Here is a 24651-nt window from a genome sequence, read left to right on the forward strand (position 1 = left end):
CTTAGTGTTTACAGTGTGGTGTTTGGTGTTGTTCTTACACTTCTTGATTCATACCTCTCGATGCTTGTTTATTCTCTCTCTCTCTCTCTCTCTCTCTCTCTCTCTCTCTCTCTCTCTCTCTCTCTCTCTCTCTCTCTCTCTCTCTCTGTATTGTCTTTCCTTCAAGTTGACTGATTCGTAGGTTACAAGTTATGGCTTCGCATTACTTTCGTTTGTCGGGAAATATTTGTGTGTTGTGCAACTGAAATCAGCTTATGATGTGGCATTGCAGCATGACCTCCCGCTCAGTCCACTCAACACCACCTTATCAAGACGGACACACACACACACACACACACACACACACACACACACACACACACACACACACACACACACACACACACACGTTTTAACTTTTTCAACAAACGTGTACGAATAACTTCAGGATTTCGTGACCGCACGGCCTTTTTTGAGCGTTCGTGGCTTGGAACTACTGTGCCGTCATCATTTGTAGAGGATGTGGAAAGGGCGGATGTTGACCCTCTTTACCACACAACATAGTCTTGGATGTGTGGATAGTGTGGATGGGAGGGATGAAACAGGACAAAGAGACATACTGGCTGGCGCAGAGATCGCCTGTATTTCGATTGAAGTCCCTCTAGATTAGTGGATTTTAACTGGCTGTGGTGTAGGTCTTCGCTGGCGTGGTGTTGCAGGTCTTCGTAGGCTGTGTTGGGGTTGGTGGTGAAGAGCGTGGTGGTGGTGGTGGTGGTGGTGGTGGTGGTGGAGGAGGAGGAGGAGGAGGAGGAGGAGGAGGAGGAGGAGGCGCGAGACAGAAGGTGCCCTTGAAGGTGACATGCTTGTGTGGGTCTTCCTGTCATACTACTTCCATGATTACTTTTTTTTATTTATTTATTTTTTTCCGGCGAGTCCTTCCCGGCCAGCCCTGGTGTTGGCAGCTTGCAGGCCTTGTACTCGTAGGCCGAAGGAAGGTGAAGTCCCGCTGGCGGCCGTGGCGGTGAGGGAGGAGCAGCGGACAAAGCTCGGTCATGCGCCGTTGCACAGGCCGCCGCCACCGCCGCTGCCGCCACCACCGACAGCAGCAGGAACAGTGGTGTCGCTCCGCCCTTCCTTTCCTCCCTCAGTCATGCACCAGCAGCAGCGGCAGGAAGCATCTCGTTACCCGCTGCTGGGACACCACAACACCCTCTGTGGACTAAAACCTGTTGTCTTCCACCCCTTCCCTCAGTGTCCTGCGCCCTCCCTCAGCGCCTTCAGCCGAACACTTGGAAGAGGCAAAGTTTTGATGTGGGTGCCGTGACGTGCCGCGGCGCCAAGTGTGCTGGCGTGACGTGGCGGGCGTGCGTGTGGGGGGGGACGGTGGCGGAGAGGTGTTCATAGATCGTGATGCACACAGGAAAGTGTAACGCAGGAGGGTTGGTAGAGAGGCTGCTGAAGGGAATGGAAGGGACGAGAGGGAAGGGAAAAGTTCCTGGTATCCTGATTTCCTTTGTAGCCAATGTACAGTACCACTGAGGGGCGTTCCTTTGCCAGACTTTCCCTCCCGCTTTCCCTCCTCTCCTGGGCGCCTGCCTGCCTGCCTGCCTTTGTGCTCCCAAGACACCAAGAACTCTCGTGACCGCTTCACCTCCCCCTGGGCTGCAGGCAAGGAAAGTGGGCCACACGCACAAACAGAAACCTGAAAACGAGGCGCAATCATCATTACCTCCGTCGCGTGAAATCGGCTGCACCACTTTAATTTAAATTGAATCATGGCAAAAAGCTACGACAGGAAAGAACAGTATCTCGGGGTGTCAGACACATACACGCTCGCTGGCAGGCTGCAGTGATGAGCTGGTCTGGTCAGGGCGGTGTATGAATGGAGGGAGGCGACGAGTGTGGGCTAGACCTTTAGGGCGTGACTAGCAGAGCGGAGGGGAGGGTAGGCAGGGAGGTGAAAGGGAGGGAGCATCATCGTAAGTCAAGGGGATGGATAAAAAAAGGTAAAGAAAACAGTTAAGAAATAGTGTTGTAGAAGCAGTTTTCATTCTACACAACGACGAGTCCGCGTTTTCTTTTCATTCACCGGGAAGAAATGCTGGTGTAGAAAGCTGTAGTATAGTAAACACGGGCTGCGGTGAATGGGACTCGAGATTCCCTGTCGGTAAGGCTGAGCGCTCCGTCTGCGGCGTAGTGTGGGAGGCGTGGGAGGTAAGGAAGGGGGAGGGAGCAGCAGCAAGATGCCCCAGCAGTGACAGGCGAGGAAAGGAAGGGAAGAAGAGAGGAGCGGGAAGGGGGATTATTTGCTGGCGGCAGGCGAGCAGTGACCGTCATGCATCCTCCCAACCCCCGCCTCCCTCCTCCTAACCTTGGTGAACGTGCATTGGAAAACGAGGCAGGAAGAGAAGAAATCCCAGATGCAAGCGCTTGGAAGGCTTTCATTCATTAGACGGGAGAGCGACCTGGCCGAAATAACTCGTTCCGGTGACAAGGCCCGACGGTTCCTTTGATTAGGGAAGGTGATGTGTGTCGTCTGCCTGTGTCTCTCGGGGAGGACACTTGGGCTTCCTCGTGTGCCTCCGTCGTCAGCCCGGGGTCCGACATGACCGAATAATTAAGGCGCAGTTATGGAGGGCTGGAGGGAATAAGGGAGAGGTGGGGGATGGGAGGGGGAGGCCGTCGGCGAGGTGCGAGTAAAGGTGAGTTGCTCTCGTAGTCTCCAAGGGAAGCGACGGGCCAGGAAAGAGTGCGGGCTAGCGCCTCATCGCCTGGTGAGCCCTTGAGGGACCTGTGTGGTTTCCTCTGGGCGTTGCGTGACACAGGTGTGGATTCAGAACGCGGCCGATAAACACCGACGCCCAGTTTGGTTAAACTTCGCGTTTCATCCTTTGAAGAGTTAGCTGCGTCGGCGGTCCCGCCGGGGCGAGAAGACTTGGCGTGGCCTGCGAGTGGCTTAGTCAGCAGTGTGTGTGTGTGTGTGTGTGTGTGTGTGTGTGTGTGTGTGTGTGTGTGTGTGTGTGTGTGTGTGTGTGTGGTCGGTCACCAGATTACTGCTGTGTTGGAGAGGGAGGGAACCGCGAGACGCTAGCAGACCCGGTGCCAGCCAGACACTTGGAGAGTCGTGGTGCGCCTTTGGCTTCTCGTCACATGTAGGGAAACGGCTATCGATTTGGAGCATCTTTGGGCACTTTTGGCTGGCGGAGGGTTGTGTGTGGCATGTAGGGAAGGTCTGCCACGCTATTGATTATCCGAGTTGGAGGCTCCATTAAAATCTCGTTTTTCACCAAGATTGCAGTGGACGGCGGCAAGCCGCTGCTGTTGAAAAGTTGGCAAATTTAGGGTCGGTCGTTATGCCGCTGGCTTGATTAGGGTGAGACTTGATCGTGTGTGTGTGTGTGTGTGTGGAGGCGTGGGAAGGGTAGCGGTAGTGTTTGAGGTGCTCGCCTCCCGTTGCTTGTGAAGGAGGGTCTCTCGCCCGTTGTTTTGTGGTTACTTCCGGGTCCTGGCTCCGTTTAACTTCTTTGTTCTCACGTAGCGGTGCCGCAACACGAGTTGGAAGCGCTTTTCATCCCCCTCCCCCACCCCTCCCCAACACTTCTCACCGTCCCACTTATTACCCCGTCACGTCACGTCACGTCTTGCTGCCCGCATGACCCGTGTAGGGAGGCTGAGTCCCACAGATCCTGGCGATGCAGCTCCTTGCCATACGCCGCCTAGAAAGCTGAACCAGTGGTAAAAATGCAACGCGGAAGTGTAAAGCAGCTCACCTGTGCTTCCGCGAGATAGCACACTCCGCAGGAGCAATGCTAAGGCCGTTGCGCCTCCCAATGGTGCTGCGAGAACCTGGCCAGCCTCTTTCTTGGCCCGGAAGGAGAAACTCGTAGCTGAGGGGAAGGAACTCGGGGGGAGAAAATGAATGGCGGTGGGATGTATAGGAGGAGAGAGAGATCAATATAGTGGAGGAGGCGCCGCAGATACAGTCTGCTTCTTCGGGAGGCGGGACAGTTGACGAGGGAAAAGTGCCGGCGGTGGTGAATGGGTGATGTGGTGATGGTGATATCAGCGCGTGTGGTGAGGTAGGGAAGAGAGAGTTACATAGAGTTGTATAGAAAGACAACCACAACAGAGAGAGAGAGAGAGAGAGAATTAGCGTAGGCGTGTGTCTTACTTGCAGTTGATGTCATTTTAAAGTGATGTGCAGGGAATCGACAAGCTAAGTGTGGAGTGTGGGTAGTGGAGGGAAGGGAAGGCTGGAGGGAGGCTGCTGGGGCTGTTGTCTCCTTTCTCCGCACTTCCTTCTCACCCGATCTGATCTCTCCTGCTTTGTGATATTTCTCTCTCTCTCTCTCTCTCTCTCTCTCTCTCTCTCTCTCTCTCTCTCTCTCTCTCTCTCTCTCTCTCTCTCTGTGTGTGTGTGTGTGTGTGGAGCGCGCGTGAGCAAGCACCAGTAAAGGTCAGATGTGGGCCGAAGTGACGCTTTGGTTATAGAGAGCTAATTAAACGAGAAGACAGGAGGAAGAGGAAGAGGAAGAGCAGCACTATGGAGCTGTGTTTAATTAAGCAGAGGCTCGACATTTTTCTCCACTATAGCGTCCAGTCTCTCTCTCTCTCTCTCTCTCTCTCTCTCTCTCTCTCTCTCTCTCAGGCGCCGGGAGAGATGGTAGGGCTGTGTTTGTTTTGTTTCCCCGTTTGTTGTTGAAAGCATTATTGTTTTCCTTGTTTTAAGGTGTGTGTGTGTGTGTGTGTGTGTGTGTGTGTGTGTGTGTGTGTGTGTGTGTGTGTGTGTGTGTGTGTGTGTGTGTGTGTTAAGGAGCCCAGTTAGTTCTCTGTTCTCTGATTAGTCTTAAACACAACACACACACACACACACACACACACACACACACACACACACACACGGCGAGGCAAATGGGCAAGCCTCTTAATGTGTGGCCCCTGTTCACTTAGCAGTAAATAGGTTCGGGATGTAACTCGAGGAGTTGTGGCCTCGCTTTCCCGGTGTTTGATGTGTGTTGATGTGGTCTCAGTCCTACCCGAAGATCGGTCTATGAGCTCTGAGCTCGCTTCGTAATGGGGAAGATTGGCTGGGTGACCAGCAGGCGACCGAGGTGAATTATACACACACACACACACACACACACACACACACACACACACACACACACACCATTGGTCTTTGCTTAGGCGCCGCCACCACTACCACCACTACCACTGTCTGTCCCTCCCCAACAAACAGCCATAGGGAAGCCAGTATGCAGTAGCAGATTATAGTTATTCCGGACTTGAAGTGAGGACTGGCCTTCCTCCTCCTCCTCCTCCTCCTCCTCCTCCTATGGGTGTCCCTATCAGTCTTTATAGTGTACGGTACTTAAGAATACCTGATCGCTACTGCTTACATGCTGGACTCTCTCTCTCTCTCTCTCTCTCTCTCTCTCTCTCTCTCTCTCTCTCTCTCTCTCTCTCTCTCTCTCAAGCTCCGCCATCAGGTTCTCCATCTCTCACGAGGATTCTGCTTTATTTTAGGGCGTAATGAGGGCGTGCGGAGAGCGTGTGTGGAGGGCGTCTCATCAGGCGGGGGAAAGAGTCGTCAAGGAGGCACCGTGCATATCTCCCGGGGCCAGGTTGATTAGGCACGAGGCCCTGGAGGCTTAGAGTGGATGGCTCCTCGTTGGGGTAGGGTGGAGGGGGTACACTGCCTTGCTAACCTTACAACTCCACCTCTTTTTTTGGTTCATGGCTGTGGAGGTGCCGTTTCAGTGTGGCTTATGGTGAATGGTGTGTTTAGTGGTGAGTGTGAGCGTGGGAGTGAAGGGAAGGGCAGGGCAGAGTGGCAGAGAGGGATGGGGATGGGAAGTGTTGGGTTTCATAGGTGTTTTGTGTGGTAGGGATCTTCAACAGGTGTTTAATGAGGTGTTTCATAGAATTGGATATTGGATGTTTTTTTTCTGGTATCATTCAGTGTGTGTGTGTGTGTGTGTGTGTGTGTGTGTGTGTGTGTGTGTGTGTGTGTGTGTGTGTGTGTGTGTGTGTGCGCGCGCGATGTAGTGGAAGTCTTGCCAGTTTTCATATCCTGCCGTCATTAGCTGTGTCATTGTTGCGAGAGTTTCGTCATTAGCGGAGAGCAGTCTGTGCAATATAATGTCTTGTATTAGTCTTTTGTTGTGCGTGACATTTGACTGCGGTGTATTGTGTTGTTGTTTTTGTCCTCGAGGCATTCTTGGCGGATAGAGGGGGGGAGGGGTGGATTTGTATGTCTACTAAATATTCCAATGCCAACGACGAACTAACAGACGAACATACAGACAGACCCTGCGGCCACGCTTACCGCTTGGAGTGGGTCGTGATGACGTGTGCTGGTGAGCGTGGGCTGTCTCTCCACGCCTGCATCCCTGAGTGACAGGAGACTGATGGAAAGCTGCTGTTGATGACACTTTACGTATCAGCGTACCCCCTCACCCTCCACACCCTTCCCCTTCATGCCCACCCTGACATCCATACCCTGCCATTGTCATGACCATCCCTGCTATCCCTACATCCACACTGGCTTCACTTACTCCCGTTTCACCTGCCTCCTCCGCTCAGCCAGCCCCGTCGCCCTAGGGTACTGACGTGTAGGCGGGTGTAGCGGCATCGGCGGGCTAGTACCGGACACAGGAAGGTTGTGTTCCCCGGCCGCTTCATGATCAATACGGCCGTCTGATGCGTTTGTCTCACATGGCTGTACGTGCCCAGAGGGTGTGGAAGCAATACCCTTGGCGGAGCGCTGGCTGCTGGGCGTGGGAGTGCAGCTTAGCGGGAGGTGAAGGGACGCGAAGGCCGTAGGCACGTGGGAGTGGGTGGTTCCAGGATGAAAGACCTCGGGACAGTCGCCGCGCGCCCACTGTATTGCTCTTACTGAAATATTGTTTGGAGTAATAATAGTGATGCAGGCAATGATGATAATTATTATGATAATGAAACTAAACCATTGTAACTTCCCAGACGCATATCACGAGTTCATTATGATAATTAATTGAAGGGAAACTCGTTAGTTACTCGTCGAGGAATAATGTGGATGCATTTGTCTCTTGTGCTCGTGCCTTGCCCCGGGCCGCGGCACACTGGGGAGTACTGCACGTAGGGAATGGTGGAGGGCTCCTCTGCCCCACACCTCTCCTGAAATGGATTTTTCCTGCTCGCCATTGTTCGGGCTCCCTTCACTCCCTGCTCAAGCCCTGAGGGACTCGGCCTGGCGTGCCTTCAATAGTCATTACTGAAGCACCGGGGAAGACGCGGCCAGGTGTGTGTGGTGAGGCCCCGGGCTGCCCCCAACCTGGCCGGTACGAGTGGCACGCGGAGGCGGGAGTTGAAATCATGCGGCACTTAAGCAGTATCTCGGCTGCCCGTGTGCCGGAAGGACAGGTGTGATCGCCACTGCCCAAATTAGGACATTCTATTTCCTTGTTGATAGTGTGATAGTGTTCATAATGAAGCCATCAGCGGCCACTCTCCCGTGACGTCACCTTAGCCAGGGTCACCACCATGTCTCCACCCCTGCCGCGGGAAGCTGAGCACGGCCTTGCATTACCTCGCCTGGCCTCGCTACGCCTCGCCTTGCCTTGTCCCACCCTTCCTATCCTCCCTTCTCTGTCCTCCTCCTCCTCCTCCTCCTCCTCCTCCTCCCAATCCCCCTTTTGCCTTGCTTAGCCTCAATCAGTATGCACGTGGGTTGACTACACACAGCGTTGGGGTATATTATTTAATATTATATAATTTTATACAAGGGATGGCACGCCAGGAACGGAGCAGAGCAATGAAATATTCAGGCGCTGGCTAAGGCTTCAGTGTGCAGTACAGTCAGTGTGTCAAAGTTGCATCTATTATTATTGTCGTCTTGGTGGTATTTATAGTATTTTGTAAAGCATTGTGTAAAGTCGTTCGTATTCAGCTTTTTTTTTTACGCATTGTTTTGTTGAAGTTGCATCATTGAGACATTGTTGCAGTGGTGTAGTGTGTGTGTGTGTGTGTGTGTGTGTGTGTGTGTGTGTGTGTGTGTGTGTGTGTGTGTGTCAAACATGCAGGGATTTGTGTAAAGTCGTTCGTATTCAGCTTTTTTTTACGCATTGTTTTGTTGAAGTTGCATCATTGAGACATAGTTAGTTGTAGTGGTGTAGTGTGTGTGTGTGTGTGTGTGTGTGTGTGTGTGTGTGTGTGTGTGTGTGTGTGTGTGTGTGTGTGTGTCAAACATGCAGGGATAGGGGAAGGGCCTTAGGCGAGGTGAGAACTTATCCACGAAAGAAAGAAGAAAAATAAGTGAGGCAGGAGACAGTGGGCTCGGCTGTGTTTACTGATAATGCCAGCTGGGGCGAGGGGTGTCCGGACTATCTGTTATTGTGTCATCTACTGGAGGGCCTGAGGATGTGATAGCGCCACACAGCCGCCACCATCACCTGATAACGCCATGACTCACCCACCACCTATACTACCTTCTCCCTCACCTTCCACCTCCACTCTGACTTCTCGAAACTTCCCTCCACTCTGACATAAGAAGAAAAAACGTATCTCACTGACCTGACTTAACCCAACGTAACATCTCATGCCTTCTAATCCCATCCTGATTTCAGTTTCCCATGACCTTCCCAACTTAACCTAACCTAACCTTCCACTCCCAGCCTTTTCTTCGCTTCTACTCTGACCTAACGTATCTTTCCCTTCATCCTCACCTTCTTTATCTTCAACACACATTCCCTAAACTAGCCTTCCACCTTCTTTCTCTTTCTCCACCCTTACCCTCTCTTCCTGACCAACGTAACTTGCCTTCCACCTCACCTCCCCTCCCCTCCCCTCGCTTCTTAACACACCTTTCCCTTGGCTCTCCCTCACATTAATGGAGAGTGGACCCCTCGTCTCCCCTTATTTCCTCTCCTCTTTCCCTTCCTCCCTCAATGAAACTCCCGCATGATTATTAACTGCTTGAAGGTGACTGTGCCATGCCTCCTCCTCCTCCTCCTCCTCCTCCTCCTCCTCCTCCTCCTCCTCCTCCTCCTCCTCCTCCTCCTCCTCCTCCTTGTCACGTATATAAAAGGATGTATTTTCTTTTCCTTCTTCTTTGTGTCATGTTCATTATTTGCTTCCCTGGCTCTTCTACTTCATTATAAGAGGTTTTGCGTCACTTGTGGTTCGAATTACGGTTCTTGGCGTCTGATTCTGTCTAGTTCTGTCCTTTGGGTTGTATAAATATTGATTTTCCTTTTTTTTTCCTTTTTTTCATTGGTGTTCTGGTATCCTTGGTTCTGTTTGGGATGTTATCTGTCTATCCTTATTTTGTTCACGTGAAAGGTCAATCTCTCTCTCTCTCTCTCTCTCTCTCTCTCTCTCTCTCTCTCTCTCTCTCTCTCTCTCTCTCTCTCTCTCTCTCTCTCGTTTATTTTATCATTCCATCTTTTGTTTTCCTAGTTTTCTTCTGCTTGTTTTCTTCAGTTCTGGGAAAATTTATACTCTCAAGTGTTTCCTGTTTTCGTTTTTATTACTGCTAGTTCTTTTTATGGTGGATGGTTCTACATGGTTCTCTTTTCTCTCATTCTCGGGTATTCTGTTTTCTATTTCCTCGTTTTCTTCGTTTCTATTTCCCGTTTCCCTTTGTTCTCTGTTCTTTTAAGATTTTGCGCACTACTTTTTTTTTTTCCTATTCATTTTCATCACAAGTTCGTAAAATGGTTTCGTTTCTGTTCTCTCGGTTCATTTGGTTCCTCTTTCTTTGCTTCTCTATTAAAGATGGTTCATGTTTTTTTTCATCCCCTGTGGTTCTTACATGACTTTTTCTCTCGGTTCTCTTGTTTTCACGGTTCCTCATTCCTTGGTTCTCTTCTGCGTGATTTGTGTACCGTCTGTTCTCTCCCGTTTTGTTCTTTGTTTGGTTCAGTTGACTTTCCTTCCCCTTCCCTCGTTTATTGGTTCAGCCTGGTTCTTGTTTCCCTGGTTCTTTGTTATTTGTGGTTCTTTTTATCTTTTGTCTGTTCTTGCTTGGTTCTTAGTCATCTTGGTTCATATTCTTTGTCTTGGTCTTATTGTTCTTGTCCTTGGCATCTTGAAAGGTCTCTCTCTCTCTCTCTCTCTCTCTCTCTCTCTCTCTCTCTCTCTCTCTCTCTCTCTCTCTCTCTCTCTCTCTCTCTCTCTCTCTCTCGTTCGTTTATCTTTATTACCTTCATTGATCGCTTCAGTGGTTATCATGTTATTTCCTCATGTCCTGTCATTATATTTGTTCCTTTTTCCTTTTTCTCCCCTTTTATCGTGTTTCCTTTATTCCTTTCTTACTTGCTTTCTTCTTCTTTTTCTTTTTTCTTTTCTGTTTTTTTTTATTATTTTTGCCTCGTGCTATTCTGAGATGATGTTGCTTCTTTATTGTTGTTGTTGCTTCTTTATTATTATGCAAGAGTTACATGGAGGAGGCGCGCATGTGGTTTTGTAATTATTATCTTCTCATTTTTGTTTTCCCTCGTTCTCTTTATTTGTGGTTTTAATCTGGTTTTTTCTCGTCTTTTATTTTTTCTCTCCCATTTTTTTTTTATTATTATTATTTTTTTTTTTCTTTAAGGGTTAGAGGTTCAATTCATCGAGTCATTCATTTAATCTCCAGTCTGGGAATGTGTGACTGTTGTGTTTCATCTGCTTGGTTGTTTATTTATTTATTTTTTTCTTTATTCTTATTTTGTTTTAGTTTTTCTTTCCTTTATTCCTTGAGAGATGACTTGCGGTGTGAGTCATTGCACCATGCTCGTGTGTGTGTGTGTGTGTGTGTGTGTGTGTGTGTGTGTGTGTGTGTGTGTGTGTGTGTGTGTGATGACTAAGACCCATTGCTTTATCTATCCACCCAGCGACCGTCTTCATGTACTCTCTCTCTCTCTCTCTCTCTCTCTCTCTCTCTCTCTCTCTCTCTCTCTCTCTCTCTCTCTCTCTCTCTCTCTGTTCTGATCTAATTCCTAAGCATCGTACTCTGACAGCTCTCTCTCTAATCCTCGCTTCATCAATCATAGCCACATCTTTGCGGTCACTATGTCGTTCCACTCGCTCGCGTTGTTGTTGTCTTGAGGAAGAAAACTACAAGCAGAGGATATTTAAGTGGTACTCTGGCAGGAGGAGGAGGAGGAGGAGGAGGAGACTCGCTTTGTGGTGTCCCCCTAACTGAGGCATATAGCGGGTGAGGACGAGTAATCAGCGGCCTCTGAGTAAAGTGGGGACGGTCGAGAGGGTGTGGGGGGTGTGGGTAGCGGTTTGGATAACGGAGAAGGGAAGGCAGGCAGGCAGGGAGGCAAGGCGAGGCGAGGCGAGGCGAGAGGGAAGTGCTGCAGGCCAGGAAAGTGAAGAGACAAGGGAGATAGAATGAAAGAATGAGAGAGGATGAAGGAGGATGAGGAGGGAGGTGTGTGACAAAAGACTTGCTGAGGAGGTAGGGGCTAGGGATGGCTAGGATATAGAGGAGGAAGAAACAAAAGGGAGGAAGGAGGAAAGGAGAGGTGGTGTTAGCTCCGAAGTTTTGGTAAGGTGATAGTAAATATAGCAAATATGGCCCGTCTTTCCCGTCTCCTTGGCCTGGCCGATCCGTGGATGAAAATGATGATTGCTGTGGATAAGAAAATGAGGGACATTAGCTGTATAGATCCAGTATTTAGGGCGAATCCAGATAATAGTTTCTTATTTAGATCTATCGGAAAATAGCGGCGTGGCCCTGACCCAAAGGAAGGTGTGTGTGTGTGTGTGTGTGTGTGTGTGTGTGTGTGTGTGTGTGTGTGTGTGTGTGTGTGTGTGTAGGGGGAACATGACAGGCGAGGCTTAGCTTAGTATCCTTTGTTATGTCTTGTGTTTATTATGGCAAGAAGGGGAGACGAGAGGGCGCAAGGCTGCCAGTGTTGGGGTAGCTGATGGAAGACCCGAAAGGCTGAAACGAAACCTGGGTACACTGCGCCGTGTGTGTGTGTGTGGCTGGCAGCGGCGGGTGGACACCTATCTCGGCGACGGGAGTTTAATTCATTACGATAGCGGGGCCAAGTTTCACGGCGGCCTTGATCTATTTTGCTTCTGGCAGCCGCACTCAGTCCTGGCAGCCTTTTTACTCTAGTACGAGTTGTTTTATGCTGGAAGGTGGGATGAGAGGCGAGTATGGGACACATTAGTAACAACAGTAGCAAGGCTCACAGTCACTGGTGAGGTATAAAGCAATCATCATCGTCACCACCATCACAATCTCCACTTTTATTACTCTGCACAGGTCGTCTGGGCAGGAGACTTTCTCATGGTAAGAAAGAGCTGGCGAGGCGGTGTAGCGTGGGCGGGGTTTGGGAGGGGCCGCCCACACGTGGTGGTGTGATGGTGGGGTGCAGCACACGAAGAGCACAGACACTGGAAGGGGGTTGAGGGTTGTTCACTCACCCCGGCTGGTTCTGTCTGACTCATCCACCTGCCTGCCTTACCTACGTACACCTTCCCCGCCTCGCCCCGCCTCGCCTCTCCTAGCCCACTTCACTTCTCTCCTCTCCTCTCCTCTCTCTCTCTCTTCTCTTCTCTTCTCTTCTCTTCTCTTCTCTTCTCTTCTCTTCTCTGCCTTGCACAGCATACATTACCTCTCTCTCTCTCTCTCTCTCTCTCTCTCTCTCTCTCTCTCTCTCTCTCTCTCTCTCTCTCTCTCTCTCTCTCTCTCTCTCTCTCTCTCTCTCTCCTCCCTCCTCCCTCCCTCCCTCCTCCTCCCTCCCCTCCCTCCCTCCCTCCCTCCTCCTACTACTACTACTACTACTACTACTACTACTACTACTACTACTACTACTACTACTACTACTACTACTACTACTACTACTACCAAACACACACACACACACACACACACACACACACACACACACACACACACACACACACACACACACACCAGGAAACAAAGTTCTCCCTTCATGACACAACGTAAAGAACATCGAGAAAAGGAGAAAAACGAGGGAAAAAATAAGAAAAACACTGCCACTGTTGTTGTAATGGAAGGGTCGCGGGCGGTGCATAGCGGCACTTGGGAAGGAGGGGAGAGGGGGAGGAAGGGGTGGAGGGGAAGAGGAATGGGGAGTAGAGTGGGGGATCCGTTGGTCTGGAGCAGCGGGCGGGTTGGTGACTCACCCTATTGGGGAGGATGACGGGGATTGTGAGGGCGGGCTGGCTGGCTGGCTGGCTGGCTGGGTGGGTGGATGGCTTGGGGAAGGGCGAAGGAGGGGAAGAAGTAAGAGGCAAGAGGGAGGGAGGGAGGGAGGGAGGAGGACGTTCAACTCTGGGAGACTGAAGTGGAAGTGGAGAGGATCAACCAACTCCACCTCCTACACTTCCATTACCGTGACCACGACCACCACCACCACCACCAGAGAGAGAGAGAGAGAGAGAGACGTGCTGATAACAAATGATTGCCTGTTTAATAGAGAACTTCGACCAGTGGTTTGCTTCCAGGGTGATAAGAAAGCTGTATTCTTGGCAGTCGTCTGCCAGTTCCTCCTTGCCTCTTGTGTGGAGTTTGTGTGTGTGTGTGTGTGTGTGTGTGTGTGTGTGTGAATTCATGGTGGGGTGTTTGTATAAACTTAGGAAGTGTGTGTGTGTGTGTGTGTGTGTGTGTGTGTGTGTGTGTGTGTGTGTGTGTGTTGTTGTGTGAGAGTTTTTGAGAGAGAGAGAGAGGGAGAGTAATTTTCTCTACCTAAGAGGACTTGTATGATAATGTTGTATCCAAATTCATATTGTGTCGCGTCTTTATTTGGACACAAGGCTGACTGTTCGTGACCACCACCTCCGATGCCTGACTTTCACGACAACCCTGCATTCTCTCTCTCTCTCTCTCTCTCTCTCTCTCTCTCTCTCTCTCTCTCTCTCTCTCTCTCTCTGATTTGTGTTCATGCTTTGTAAGGTTCTGTATGAGTAAACATGTACAGGACGAGACTTGAAGGTCACCTCAAGCAGGGGGCGCAGCAGGAGTGCAGGAGGGGTTCTTGGGGCTCTGCTTTTTGGATGGGACGGTGTACCTCGTCTGGGGCCACTAGTGTTCGTAAAGGAAATGAAATGTTTTTGTTATATTGGGAGACGCTGACATTAAGTGGCGGAGAAGAGGACGGGTGCGATGAGGAAGTGGAGGGAAAGAGAGGACTTGTTGGGAGGCGCGGTGCTGGTGGAGGGAGGCGAGGGTGGAGTGGTGAGGGTATGGAGGTGGGTTGAACTGCCCAAGGTGCTGAGATCGCCGCCTTCGCCGCCTCCTGTCTCTGCACCTTGAATAACGTGACCTCTGTTGCAGGCTGGGCGTTGAGAAAGAGACCTACCCATTACTGTGATACTTAGTGTTAAGTGTTCTGAGCAGCTATCAAAAGTTGTTATTGCGACGGAATCTGATTAAAGGATTTATAGACAAAGCTGCAGCGCTTGAGACATGTTGTGGTGAAGTGGTGTGAGATCAGGAAGCCCACGGATCAGTTGTGGTGACGTTGGCATGATTAAGCGTGGTGCTGGTGTGTCGTGCTGAACGTCAGAGGACCACGGCATCTTGCTCCTGCTGGTTCCTGCTGGCCGCCTGAGCAAGCAAGTCTTACCAGCTGCTGCGGTGGTGTCGTGAGCGCTGATGCTGGCCACAGCCCGGGGTCCCCCTGGCCCCACGCCTACACAGCCCACCATGCCGGAACCACGCCCACACTCGCACAAGATTCACCTGCAACATGGACCAGCTCGTTTTCACAAGCCTTGGTACAATGCTAACTGGGTAAGTTACTCCTCTGCCGTGGCCAGCTTTGTCTCCCATCCACTGTACAGTATAGCTTGTTCCCTCACTCACCTCACCTTCACTTCACGGGAACCTTTCCTCTTGCCCGCCACGCACTGTACACGCCCACCCTGACCCTGCCGCCGCGATGCCCGCGCGACCTTGGCGCCGCCCACCCGGCTGGCCAAGGCTTGCTGCTGGGCTTAGGCTAAGGCAGGGCCGAAGACATGTCACCACACACACACACACACACACACACACACACACACACACACACACACACACACACACACACACACACCTTTAAGTATGTTTACATTTAATCCTTTGGATATCTATGAGTGTATGTCACGAGATTAGAAGGGCGACGTGAGCTACGAGAAAGTTGTGTGCTTTTGTCGGTTCTGGTGTGTGTGTGTGTGTGTGTGTGTGTGTGTGTGTGTGTGTGTGTGTGTGTGTGTGTGTGTGTGTGTGTTATGGTGGGGGGTAAGCGGCTGCGACTGGCAGATAACCGTGGCCTACTGGCACTCACACTTCGCCTCATTAAATTCTCTCTCTCTCTCTCTCTCTCTCTCTCTCTCTCTCTCTCTCTCTCTCTCTCTCTCTCTCTCTCTCTCTCTCTCTCTCTCTCTCTCTCTCTCTCATATTCTTAGTCACACAATGTTTTCCAAGTATAGCGTTCCTGTGAATGAGTGCGCGCGTGTGTGTGCTCGAGCAGGCAGCATTACTCTTATTACACACAATTTAAGCATCGTTTGGAGGTTATTTTTCATATCCACGCCCTATTTTTTTTTCCTCTCTCAATATCCTCCCCTTCTTTCTTCCCATCACCACATAGTTTTTTTCCATGTTTTTGCCTTGCACTCTCCCATAACTCAACCCTTATCAACCCTCGGTATTCACTTTCATAAACCTCCCTCTTGTAGTCACCCTCGTTACACTACCTAGCTTATCCCCCCATCAAGGCGCTCTTTTATGCAGCTGCTCCTTGATTCCTCAGCGCTTGAGTTCCCTAGCGGCTTCTCCTACTAAGAGTATCCTGTACCTCCTTCTTTCCTTCTTTCTTTACTCGCTGGTGTTTTTTCGCGGTAAACAAACGATGTATCAAGTGTCTGTGTTTACTCCCTTCATCAGCGTAGGTAATCAGTCATTCATTAAGGAGACTTGTGGGTGGGAACTGCGTGACATAACTGCTAGTATTTCTAAAGGTGAGGCAAGTATGGAAGGATAGAGAAAAAAAAAATGAGAAGGGAAGATATTGGAAACCGGGAAATAGGGGAGCAATCAGAAATATAAGGATAGAAGAGGACATAAAAGGAAAGAATAGGGAGATAGGGAAATAGAACGTAAGATTTGGATGAAATAAGTAAGTAAGGATAGAAGAAGAAAAGGATAGGATAGAAAAAGGAAAGAATTGAGAAGTGAGGGAGATAGGGAGACCAGGAAGTAAGGAAGAGCAATGGAGGGGAACTAGGTTAGAGAGAGAGAGAGAGAGAGAGAGAGAGAGGGGGGTGTCACTGTCATGGTTGTTTCTTGTATTCATATATATCCGGTTGGGGAGAAACTTGGTATGATATAAGTCTCTCTCTCTCTCTCTCTCTCTCTCTCTCTCTCTCTCTCTCTCTCTCTCTCTCTCTCTCTCTCTCTCTCTCTGGAAGATCATTTCAAGCAGCAATAATATTTTCGCAAGCGCTCGCTCTCTCACTCACCTTCCCTCCCAACTCTCTTCCACCTCGTTTTTCTCCTCTTCTCCACCTACTCCACCCTCTTTTCTTCCTTCTTTCCTCCCTCCCTCCCTCCCTCTTCAATTTCCATCAGAGAGAGAGAGAGAGAGAGAGAGAGAGGAGGAGGAGGGGATAAATGAGAAGGAAAGATTGCAGGAAGAAAGGAAGGAATAATTATTAAACCTTAGACCATTATCTTAGGTATTTGTGAAGTTTTAATCGAAAATTTATAAGCTGCGAATAAAAAAAGAAAAAGAGAATTGAGTGTTCGTTTTTTCAGTTTAGGGGAAATCTGTCAGTATTTATTTATTTATTCATTCCATTGTTCATTTATTTCGAATCAAATTATTGGAAGCAAATAATTCTGTTAGAGAGAGAGAGAGAGAGAGAGAGAGAGAGAGAGAGAGAGAGAGAGAGAGAGAGAGAGAGAGCCCATCGTGAATAAGTAAACACAAGTATAATCTGGTAAGGGAGCTTCCAGTATTCCGATCTCCAAGTGTTGAAATATCTACGGGGCGGATGGGGAGTGAGGAAGCAAGGGAATCTGTGGCTCTAGGTTACCATTATTGTGTCACCAAGTTATCTGATTAGCAGGGAAGGCCGAGATTTGTGTCGTGATTGTACATGTGTGCTGGTGAGTGTGTGGGTGTGTTGATGTAGGCTTGTGCTGTATGGCCTTCTAGCTCTGGCTGATGTGGAGGCTCGAAATGTTTGTTGCCTTGTGCCTTGATCATCGTCCCACGCTTTACCTTTCCCCGTCTCAGTTTGTTAGTCAGTACCACCTACCTAATCATCTCCACGCGTCACCCTAACGGCCTTCCGGACGCTGTACCTTGATTCACCTCGCACTTGGAACACAAGGCTTGCTTACGACACTCCCTCTTGTTTTTCTCACACTCTCTCTCTCCTCCACTTGACGTGTTGGTCCGAGCCACGTTAGGCACGAGAGGAAGGAATGAACATTAGCCCGCAAGGTCATCTCTTACAACATGTGCTGTATATGGCTGACATATCATTGACCAACAATTTTTTTCATATTTTTCTTCTTTTTTTTTCACACCCAATCTGGCTGTGGCAGTACATAAGGGTTAGGTACACCGCGTGGCACGAGTTGCCAGGAAGGAAGGGTGGGGCGGTACTGGGCGGTGAGTGGTGACGGGTGGGTGCAGGCGCCTCGTGGGTAAGGTGTGGCTCGAGGCGTGTGCGGTATGCCAAGAGTGGAGTAGAATGGCTCGCCAAACCCTCACGTCACGGTGTCAGGTTGGGTGCCAGGGGTGACGGGCGGTGGCATTATAGTGCTCTTCGCCCAGGTGTGCACGGGACTGCTGGCACTGGTGCAGGGACGCATCTTGGTACCGGTGCAGCAGCTGTCACCGGTCGTGGTGTAGCGTTTTATGACCGACACTAAATGGGTCTGCCGCAGCCACACTGACTACGCTACTCTAGAGTGTGAGCGCTGCCTGCGGCTTGGCTGCAGAACACAATGTACAGTATTGTGCTGTCTTCACTTTTCTTCCTCCCTTTCTCTTGCCTTGGTGGAATGGCAGTGATGGACTTGTGTTTGTTTTGGTAATGATTGTTTTGGTGACGTCAGGAAACACTGGAGGCGACACTCTTGATCTGTTGTGGCGCGAAGAGCTCAGTGCCCACGTGTTGGATACCACGCCGCGTGTCTTCCTTTATCCACAACTTTCTGGTTAGATGACTTGTAGACACAATATCCCCTGGCTTGTTATCTGGGGATGTCAGGTAGTTGGATGAAATGACGCCTTTCCCGGCAGGCGGCGGTACACGGGAGGCTGAGCGAGGTGTTGACATTGGCCTCTTGTTCTCGCGAGGTGTGGGCGGGGTAGCTTGTGGGAGAATGGGAGAGCACCAGCTTAACCTTGCTCACTCGGGCCAGGGTGAAGGTGGTCCACTTCTGGTTGTAGATGGCGCCAGAAGCAGGAGCAGCAGTAGCCCCTGATCCTCTTCTTTTTTTTTTTTTTTTTAGTAGTGCATATACTCCCCTGGAACACCCGTGGGGACGCCAGTGACCCACGCCACTCTGGTGACCGGTGTGTGCTGGTGTAGTGGAGGGGAGGCTTGGCACTACTTGAGAGAGAGAGAGAGAGAGAGAGAGAGAGAGAGAGAGAGAGAGAGAGAATATATCTACCGTGTTTGGAGTATTTTGTATACCTGTAGATGTCGTTGGGTGTGCAAATGCATGCAACCACGTACACAAATACAAGTAGATGGTCCCTACAAGATGGGTGTGGTGGTGGAACTGGAACAGTGAGGGACTGGGCACCCTCCCGTTTCCTCCAACCCAGCCGGGACCCGCCTTACCGGTCCTCCCGCCCGGTCTTACTTGTGCCACCCGAGCCACGCTGCGCCGCGTCCCAGGGCTCGGGTGTCGTCCGGAAACAACCTCCCTCTTAAAGAAACGCCTGAAATGAAGGATTATGGACCTAAATTATATTACGAGGACTGTTGTGAGGGCTGGTAACTGCGTGGCATGGTGGCAGGAGTGTCGCGCGGGTGTGGCGTGCACCAGCCCCCGCATTAAAGATGTGCTGGTGAGAGTGACCAGCCCCGGCCTCCCACCACCCCGACCCTGGTGGGCTAAATGACCTACGAGGCCAAGGGAAGCCCGGAGCTGCAGAGGAGCCTGCACCACGAACGGTGATGAAATGACTACATGGTGACCATGCATGTTCGGCTCAAAGTAGTTGTGTTGCTGTGTAGGAGCAACGGCACTGTCGGCGCTGGGACACATGTGCAGGGAGGGGAGGGAGTGAAGGCATTAACGGCTGCATTGGAGGTTTAGTAACGGCCCGACACGTAATGGTGTGGCGAGAGGAAGACCGCGTTTAATGAATGAAGTCCTCTCATCAAGGAGAGTCTGTCCTTTCACACAGAGGTCAAGGAGGAGCACACCGCTGCCCCTCAAGAGCGCCGCTCTAATGTCGAGAATTTTTTTTGTGAATAGTTCAGAGGACTTGCGCTTGGCGACGCCTTGCCACTTGGAAGGCTGAGCAACGGGATGGATCTTGAAGAGAGTTGAGGTTTCTGAGAGGACAGACCTGCCGAGCCCCGAGGCAGGGAACAGGAGCGAGATGGTCATATCCTACACCTTTAAGGAGCGGCCTCAAGCTCACCTGCTGTAACGAAAGCCGTAGTGATTCCAGTCGCTTGAAAAAAAAAAAAAACGCAGATTTGCAGGATCATGTTGACAGGTGAGGACAAGTGATACGTCTTGGGGCGCAGCCCGAGCCACAATGCCGGGCGGCATGACGGCAGGGCTTGTGTGGCACAGCTTCAGCCAGCGTGTGACACGTGTTGGAGGGGCGGCGGGGCTGATTAGCGGCGAAAGGGTCGTCATTGTGGAAACAAATGGATTTAGCAGGGAATGGCACGTGGCGATAAGGGAAGTGGGTCAGTCCCTCGGCTAGTAAGGCGGATCGTAACCTGAGCCCGCCAGTTATATAGATGTGGCCGCCGTGCTGGAGGCGTGGGTGGGCCGCCTCGGTCCCGCGCGACTTTACCTTCAGAGTTGTCCAGACTTTAGCCTTTTATTATATTTTTTTTACCGGCCGTTTCAAACCGAAATGTGCAATGGGGCCTTCCCATCGGCACACCTCCTGGGGACTTTATCGCGCACCGGGTCGCCCGCTGAGTGCCTGCGCTACTTTTACTGTCGTGGGGGCGTCCGTTTTACGTCAGGCTGTCGAGGTGGTGGTGCATTTTTGGACGTAAGGTAGGAATGTGGGATGAGAGGTGTTTTATCTCATAGCCGGCAGTAGAGGGGAAGGTAGTCTTTGTGGTGGTGAAGGTAGTGGAGGATCCTGACCTCTCGCAGCCTCCGCCACGGGGCCGAACATTCAGCAAGTGTGTGTCAAGAGGGTGTCAGGGAAGGTCTCGTAGGTGAGGGTCTGCTCGTGTCCGTCTCCTTCCTGATCTTTTAACACAATAGTGGCCTCTTGGCCTACAATTCCCCGCCCCCTCCCATCACCACTTCATTCCACTGTTACCAAACCTGCTCCACCTTGCCACTCCTGCTCCTCACCACACACACACACTTCACTTTGCCTGGCTTCCCTTACTACGTCACTTTTCGCCTTATCACTCTGCCTTCATCCTCCTTTCCTGTCTCTGTTATCTTTGAGGTTCTTCCCAACTCTGACATCCGTTTTTCCGTGTGTGTGTGTGTGTGTGTGTGTGTGTGTGTGTGTGTGTGTGTGTGTGTGTGTGTGTGTGTGCGCGCGCGCGCACTTGTTATACCCAAGTTGTGTTCTTTTCTCCTTCCTCTTTAATATAATATGGGTTTTTTTCTTTTTCTGTTTACTTTCTCATGTAAACCTTCACGTCTCTGGTGTTACACAATCTATAATTCTAGTGTTTACATTTCTTTCTCTGTCTCTCCCTTCGTTTCATATATTTCATTCCTTTCTCCTTTTTTTTTTTTTTCGTACCTTATTCAAATGTCCATCTGCATCTTTTATTGGTTCATTGTTGTCTTTTATTAACCTCTCTTCTTCTAAAGTTATTGCTTCGTATTTCTCCTCATCATCTCACCCTTTACCTTTATTTCTTTTCTATCCTCAAGTGTCTGGGAATAGTGCTGGGAAAACTGGGTGAAATGGTGAATGATTTGCGACAGGGAGATGTCAAGCGATCACTTGCATCATGAAAGTAAATATGTCTCAATGTAAAGAGAGCTAGAACTTAATCTCTCGTTTTTTTTTTTTTTTTATTCCTTTTCATCATTCTTTTCTTAACATATATATATATATATATATATATATATATATATATATATATATATATATATATATATATATATATATATATATATATATATATATATATATATATATATATATATATATATATATTTTTTTTATTTAGCCCTTAGCATTCTTTCCCATGTTATCCGTGTCTTTTCCTCCCTCGATCTTCGCACGCTTGCCTAACACATTCACGCCCGCAGTCAAGGCGTGGATCGGCCATGCCTTATCAAGCTCCCGCGACTCACCAGTTTCCATCGCTTTAAACTCTCACTTCTTCAGTTTTCAGCAGTCAGCATACTTGTCCCTTGTACACTTCCCTCCCTCCCTCCTTCCCCCTTCCTTTCTTCGTCTCCACTCTTTCTTCATCTGCCTTCTTTCCTTCTGTATTTCGTACCATTTCTATTTTTTCTTCCTGCCTTTTCTCCATACCTTACTATTCTATGCACTTGCCTACCTCCTTGCTTTCCTTCCTTATTTAGTCTTCTGTCTTCTTCTTTTTCCCCTCAGCTTCCCTGCCAACCCACCTTGTTTCCTTATCTACCCTCATTTGCCTCTCTCCATACTCACCTTTTCACTATCTCTCTTGTTTCCTTCCTTCCTTTCTTTAATTTACCTCCTTACCCTTCCTACTTTAATACCGACTCCTTTACCTCCCTTCCTTCCTTTTATTTATCCTCTCCCTCCTTTCGTTCCTGTCACTCTCCCTGCCTTCTCAGCCTCACCCCCCCCCACTCCAGCATCTCCTTCCCTCAGTCGGCTAAGCGATAAGGGAGGTTGTTCTCGTAATGGCGCACAATAGTAAGCCCAGTGACAGGAAAGGACATGTCCCTCTTAACCCCTCTTACCTCCTCTCCTTCAGGCTGTTACAGAAAGACCATTGCCGTTTCTCTCTCTCTCTCTCTCTCTCTCTCTCTCTCTCTCTCTCTCTCTCTCTCTCTCTCTCTCTCTCTCTCTCTCTCTCTTGTCCCTATTTTCCCCACTCCTGTATCCGCCTCAGAATGTTAAGAGACGAGAACTTGCACTTAGGAAATGAATCTCTCTCTCTCTCTCTCTCTCTCTCTCTCTCTCTCTCTCTCTCTCTCTCTCTCTCTCTCTCTCTCTCTCTCTCTCTCTCTCTCTCTCTCTCTCTCTCTCTCTCTCTCTCTCTCTCTCTCTATTATTGTGTCATTCTTACACACACACACACACACACACACACACACACACACACACACACACACACACACACACACACACACACACACTGTCCTCATACCCAGCCGTGACCTGAATGAAACATGTCTTCGGTGGGATGCAAACTCCTCCTCCTCCTCCTCCTCCTCCTCCTGTTACGTGTGTGTGTGTGTGTGTGTGTGTGTGTGTGTTCTCTCCTGGAACTGTGTAAAAAGACCTGTCTGGATGTTTGGATACCAACTGGAGGGTTGGTGGAGTCAGGGTGTAGGGGAGAAGGAGGAGGAGGAGCTGGAGGAGGAAGAGGAAGAGGAAGAGGAAGTGAAGTAAGAGAAAAAGTGTGTTAATGTCTGTTGTGGCAGAGAAACATGTGGGGTGGTGATGGTAGTGGTGGTGGTGGGGACGGGGACGGGGACGGGGTGGGGTGTAATGATGATGGTGATGGTGGTGATGTGCCTTATGTGGTGGTGACGACGACTTGGTGCTGGCGGTGTTGGCGGTGAGGAAAGATCACTGTGGCTTGGGTGCATGGAAACTGAGGGTGAGACAAACGCGCCCCCTTTTTTTCCAGTCATGCACTAAGGGAAAACCCGAGTGAGTCATGCACTTGCGGTCCTTACCTCTCCCTCCTCTCCGCCCCTCGTTCCCGTCCCATCCTCCCCTCTAGACCTGTCCGCCACTCATCTGCACCCCTCTTCCTCCCCACCCTTCGCCCCTGACTCTCACTTTGCATGACGAGCGTCCCAACACACACCTGCCATCCAAACCCGCTCCTTCTGTGTGTGTGTGTGTGTGTGTGTGTGTGTGTGTGTGTGTGTGTGTGTGTGTGTGTGTGTGTGTGTGTGTGTGTGTGTGTGTGTGTGTGTGTTAATGAACTATACCTGGGAGTCACGGAGCAGCAGGTCGACCCACTTCCTCTCTCTCTCTCTCTCTCTCTCTCTCTCTCTCTCTCTCTCTCTCTCTCTCTCTCTCTCTCTCTCCACGCACTTCCGCCCCCTCGCCAAGGCTCTGGAATGGCGCCATTGTCTTCTGAGCATCACGGGAAGAAAGACCTGCCTGCTGCTGCTTGCTGTGAAGAAAATTTCTGTTTCATCTCAACATTACTTTTCATTATTATTTTTTTCATACACATCCGGAAGTTCTTTTGTTACTTTTATTAGTATTATCTGGAGGGAGGGTGGGTGTTGTCATGCGTGTGGGCTTTGTGTGTGGGTGGGTGGTGGGAGGAGTTTTGAGAGAGCGAAGTGGATAGGTGGAGGAATGGAAGGTGGCGGTAAGGAATGCTGAGTGCCGGGGTGATGGAAAGCAAGGCGAGCGGAATGAGTGGGTGGGTGGTTGGGCGGGGTGTGCCTTGTGCCCGGCTGCCTGCCTGCTCCCTGGGCCACCCCAAGGCACTTTGATGGTTTAAAGTGTCAAGGTCTTTTGGGAGTGTTGGTTGGGGCCGCTCACTGGTTGTTTATGATGTGTGGGAAGGGAGGGGAGCAGTGATGTCTGACTATAGCAGGAGTAATACTGTCAAAAGGATTTTTTTAGTGTCTCGTCAACTTGTTTTGGTTAGCTGTGCCTGTGAGCTGGGCGTTGTATACCTTGTGATGCACCCACGTACTGACTTCTCCATTCTCAACGCCCACGCTGCAGCCATCTTCTTTCATCCTCCTCCTTACCTCACCTCAGTGCATCAGGAGGGAGGTAGGAGGGAAGGAACACCACTTTCGTACTGATACTGGCGCCACCACTCGGGTCTTCTTTTAGCGCAGTGCGCGTGTGTTGTGAAGAGTAGCAAGTAGCGAGATAGTTTGTGATGCACGGCAATGACGGTTGGTAACGAGATAGTTTGTGATGCACGGCAGTGACGGTTAGTAAAGGTAGGGGTTAGTGATGTCACCGTAGTCACAGCAGCACTTCCTGTAGGGGCGGGCAGGCAGGGGCTCGCCGTGGCAGCAGCCGTCTCATGTTACGCCCGTCAGTTCACTCCGTCAGTTCACGTTTTGGGTAGTGTTTCCCACGTATTGCACCTCCTGTATATGTGTTGTGCTTGTGTTGTGCAGTTGTTTGTTGATCAGTGTTGTGTGTGGCCCTGGATGCTCTCTGGCCTGCGTATGTGTGTGTATATATATATATATATATATATATATATATATATATATATATATATATATATATATATATATATATATATATATATATATATATATATATATATATATATATATATATATATATATATATATATATATATATATATATATATATATATATA

At 49.9% G+C, this 24651-nt stretch overlaps 1 protein-coding gene across 23 annotated transcripts in view; it reads left to right on the plus strand.

Annotated features, from left to right (window-relative positions):
• The window catches only part of LOC123520258 (serine/threonine-protein kinase MARK2-like), a 126017-nt gene that overhangs the window by 34983 nt on the left and 66383 nt on the right, over positions 1 to 24651 (plus strand). For 17 of the 23 annotated variants that reach the window (XM_045282371.1, XM_045282391.1, XM_045282387.1 and 14 more), the window contains exon 2: positions 14267 to 14725. The exons of the other annotated variants lie outside the window; for them this stretch is intronic. In XM_045282371.1, coding sequence (XP_045138306.1) covers positions 14588 to 14725 — 138 coding nt within the window. In that variant the 5' untranslated portion in view covers positions 14267 to 14587. The remainder of the gene's footprint in view (positions 1 to 14266; positions 14726 to 24651) is intronic. 23 annotated transcript variants of the gene reach the window in all.

Source organism: Portunus trituberculatus, chromosome 46 (assembly GCF_017591435.1).
Source record: "Portunus trituberculatus isolate SZX2019 chromosome 46, ASM1759143v1, whole genome shotgun sequence".
In the NCBI taxonomy this organism is placed as follows: domain Eukaryota; kingdom Metazoa; phylum Arthropoda; class Malacostraca; order Decapoda; family Portunidae; genus Portunus; species Portunus trituberculatus.